The sequence below is a fragment of the Macadamia integrifolia genome, unplaced genomic scaffold (assembly GCF_013358625.1).
Source record: "Macadamia integrifolia cultivar HAES 741 unplaced genomic scaffold, SCU_Mint_v3 scaffold1351, whole genome shotgun sequence".
NCBI lineage: Eukaryota > Viridiplantae > Streptophyta > Magnoliopsida > Proteales > Proteaceae > Macadamia > Macadamia integrifolia.
In genome coordinates this window covers 167,664-171,315 of record NW_024868174.1, presented here as the reverse complement: position 1 = coordinate 171,315, position 3,652 = coordinate 167,664, and the positions used below count along the sequence as shown (strand labels likewise).

Sequence of the window (3,652 nt, the reverse complement as noted above, 5' to 3'; positions counted from 1 at the left end):
ATAAAAGTACAGCAGCATGTGCACGCACTACATGCATATGTACACATTAAGAATTATGCATAATCCAGCAGTAGTTATACTCCCTACTATGATCTTTCTATATATTTCTAAAATTAGTTGAAGTGAACCTATTCTAACAATTTAAAGCTAACATTAGGACAGAGTATGGGACAAGGACTGAGTTTATCATCAAACACTGTCCTGTTTCTTTCTTTCCACTGGTCCAAGTGATGGCAAGTAGTACCAGATGCAAGAATTTCACCTTCTGGTATAACCATGCTGATAAGTCAAGTCTTGAGTTTTCCAGGGTCACTAGTTTGATCGCTTGGTAAATGTGCTTAGGATTAGTAGATCCAAGTTATACAAATTGGAGGTATCTTAACGAAATTTCTATTTGACATGACCAGCATCCAACTAGATTCTTTTTGCAAACATTGTCATTTGGAGAACATCAAATTTTCCTTGCTCCACATATCAACTGTTCTATAATTTACTAATTGATAAGCTTTATCTTTTTAATGCAAGCTTGCAAAGGAAGTGCATACAATAATTGTTATTCTACATTGTAGTGTAACTGTATAGGTGTACTGATGAGTCAGAATCTTGAAAAGTTTTCCAAGGCCACATGGTCTGATGACTTAGTATATGCGTTTGGCATCCATACGCCCTTGTCACACAGCTGCAAAGTATCATCGATCCAAGTTCCTAGCCAAACAGGACACAAGCCATGTCCTGCTAGGTTGCTTCTGTTCATGCTATCTTTGTTTCAATTTTTATTTCTATACGAGTACAGATTGAACAAACTGGACTTTCATAAGGCAATGGAAAGATTTCTGATAATAATTTGGAAAAGGAGGGCATCGTATTGGTCATTGAAAGTCAGAGCTGGAATCTATTCAGCTAGCTAAGTAATTGACCCTTAATCTGTAGGATATATGAAGCATTTAGGTGAATTGGTTTTCATATCACCCATTCATTTTTGGATCTAGATACTTCTCCTAGGATTGGACTTTTCTTTTGAATGGTTTTTCCATATCAGAACACGTAGAGAACGTTAAATATCCTATAAGATCCTTCACTCATTGTTTTAAGTCTAATAGAAGAAGTGACTGGTGTAGGCCATGATGAGTTCTATGTGGCTTTCATCATTATAATTCTTTTCAATTATTGGGTAAAACTGATGATGCATTGTCTATTCGGATCTTATGAAGTGTTGGATGGCTGGTTGCATTCTAATGTGTATTCGTTGCCTGTTTGCAACCTGTCACTATTGATTACCACCCCACTCCACACCCAACACACACACACACACACACACACACACACACATGCAAAAACAATGTCTGTGCCCTCATAGACTCCATCTTAGAACTATTATTTCAAGGGTAGAGGTTGGATAGCCCCTTGTGCTTTCCTGTCCAGATAAGCTGTGGATGCTTGGAGCTCTGGATCACTAAGGGCATTCTGGTTCATGATTTTAACCGTCTATCCCATCTATTTGTTGATTGGTTTTTTATTTGAACTAGCAAATCTCAGATCAAACGAAAAGGTTCAGTCCTGTGTTTTGTATGTGTGCCAAGTGTTAAGTTAAGGACATGGAGACTTCCCTTCCCTCAAGGGCACAACTTTTCAGAATAGCCCCTACTTGATAACCGCATCAAGGATCCCAAATATGTGCCATGGGGCAGATTCAATGGGGCTCAGATTTGTGTGACTAGTAAGACCCCAAGGTCCCTTGCTCACATGTTAAATTTCAGCCTAAAATGTAAAAAAGAGTTTTCTAAGTGAAAATTTGAGGTTCGAAATCAGGACCATGGGAGAGTGCACAATAGTGGTCAGAGGGTATTTAATTGAATTAAACCCTGAAATTTGACATGTGGCTAGTCGAAGACATGTACAAGCTACCTACAGGTCAAAATTGCCACATCAGTATTCCACATAGCACAATGAGATGGGCCACCTTGATAAGCTTATTGAGGCAGGAATGTTCAACTGAGTTTTTCCTTCCCTCAAATATCATTCTGTTGTGTTTTGTTTTAGATAATTGACACATAGTTGAATCATGTGTCTTGCTCTGCATATTCCCCAAAATGACTGTTATTACTTTCCATGTTCTTATGTTAATCTTCCTCTTCTTTCCGTCCAAGGAAACTGCATGTTATCCAAATTGGCTGTTATTGCTTTTCATGTTCTTATGTTAATCTTCCTCCTTTTCCAGCCTAGGAAAGCAGAAGAGAAGAAGCAATGACTGTGCCTTGCTGATACTCTTACCTATCGTGTAGGTCATTTTGAATATGCATTGCAGCATTACCTCTGGTATGGAAATCCTTGTACTAATTTTCATTTATTACATTTCAATAAGTTTTTGTTCACAACTTGAGTGCCATGTAACTTCAATCAATGCAGCCAGTGCATATCTGCAAACATTTCATTGAGACCTGTTACTTTAAATGGTTTTTCTTTCTCTTTTGATCATCTGCGCATAATCATTCGATACTCATAGTAGAGCGTAGGCAGTAAGATATAATAGAGAGATGAGAAAGGAAGCCAGGCATGTTTGGTAGGGGATTGTGTTCCACGATACTTAGGGATGGGTAGAGTCAACAAAACTATCAGTGTGTTTGAATTATACCAAAAGGGTTATCATTGGTCATGATTAAAATGATCTGAATGGATACAACCATCCAAAACCTGCACATTTTCATTTGCTATATATTTTCTGCCCAACTTAATATTGTAGGTTAGATGGTTAAATTATTATATTGGTGTTCTGGCCAAGAGACTTCCCTTTTTGGTTGAGATTGTATGCTTGATAATATTCAGGTGTTTAGCAGGGGCAGGTTAACCTATTGACTGGTTGGGAGCAATCCTACCAGTCATTACTCACAAGCAAACCTGTAAGAATGGTGGGTTGTGCTTTGGCCCTACCAAATATTTGGAACTCCTCAAATATGACACAAGAACGAGACTTATGGCCCCCATTGGATGAAAGCAATATCCTCAAATATCTGTGGTGATTTATTGGCCATTTGAGTGAAATAAATCCACTTATTTCTTAAGTTGCATCAGTTCTCTTCCATTTCTTAGTCCAAAATACTAACCCAGAATGTCAATATTTTTTTTTTCGGATGTATAGAATGACAATATTGAGTTTGGTCTGAACCATTCCGCCTTAGTTGGCAGCAAGGTGCTTGGTCACTTGCGTCCAGGGTCCCTCCCCCTATGCCTTGGGTCACCTAGATGCCGTGATAACATTGGGTTCAATTACTGCACCCTTGAATCATTTGGCTTTTGTTTGAATCACATTTCTGTGGACAGGAAACAAGGAATAAGTAATATACAAAAAAACCAGTGATTGTCACGGGTTCTGTTTGGTTGCAAGTGGAAAAAAACAGAGTGTCCCCAGTGATTGCCCCTTGGTGGAAAAAAAACCTCAAAAGCTTCTGTTTGGTTGCAAGGGAAGTGAAGGAAACTTTTTTTCCTTTTGAGTCACTTTGTTGCAGGGAAAGTAAAGTGAAATTAATTTGAACTATTTGGTTGGAGGTAAAATTTTAAGAATTTATAATCCACCCTGCTTAACTAAATTGGAACCTATTATATCCATTCCCATTTGCTGCCCGCTTATAATATCTTTTTATCAATCAATGGGCAA

The 3,652-nt window shown here is 38.1% G+C and overlaps 1 protein-coding gene across 1 annotated transcript in view; it reads left to right on the top strand.

Moving 5' to 3' along the window:
- The window catches only part of LOC122063555, a 3,334-nt gene extending 859 nt beyond the window's left edge, over positions 1-2,475 (top strand). The window contains exon 2 of the mRNA XM_042627257.1: positions 2,219-2,475. Coding sequence (XP_042483191.1) covers positions 2,219-2,248 — 30 coding nt within the window. The 3' untranslated portion in view covers positions 2,249-2,475. The remainder of the gene's footprint in view (positions 1-2,218) is intronic.
- The last annotated feature ends 1,177 nt before the right edge of the window (positions 2,476-3,652 follow it).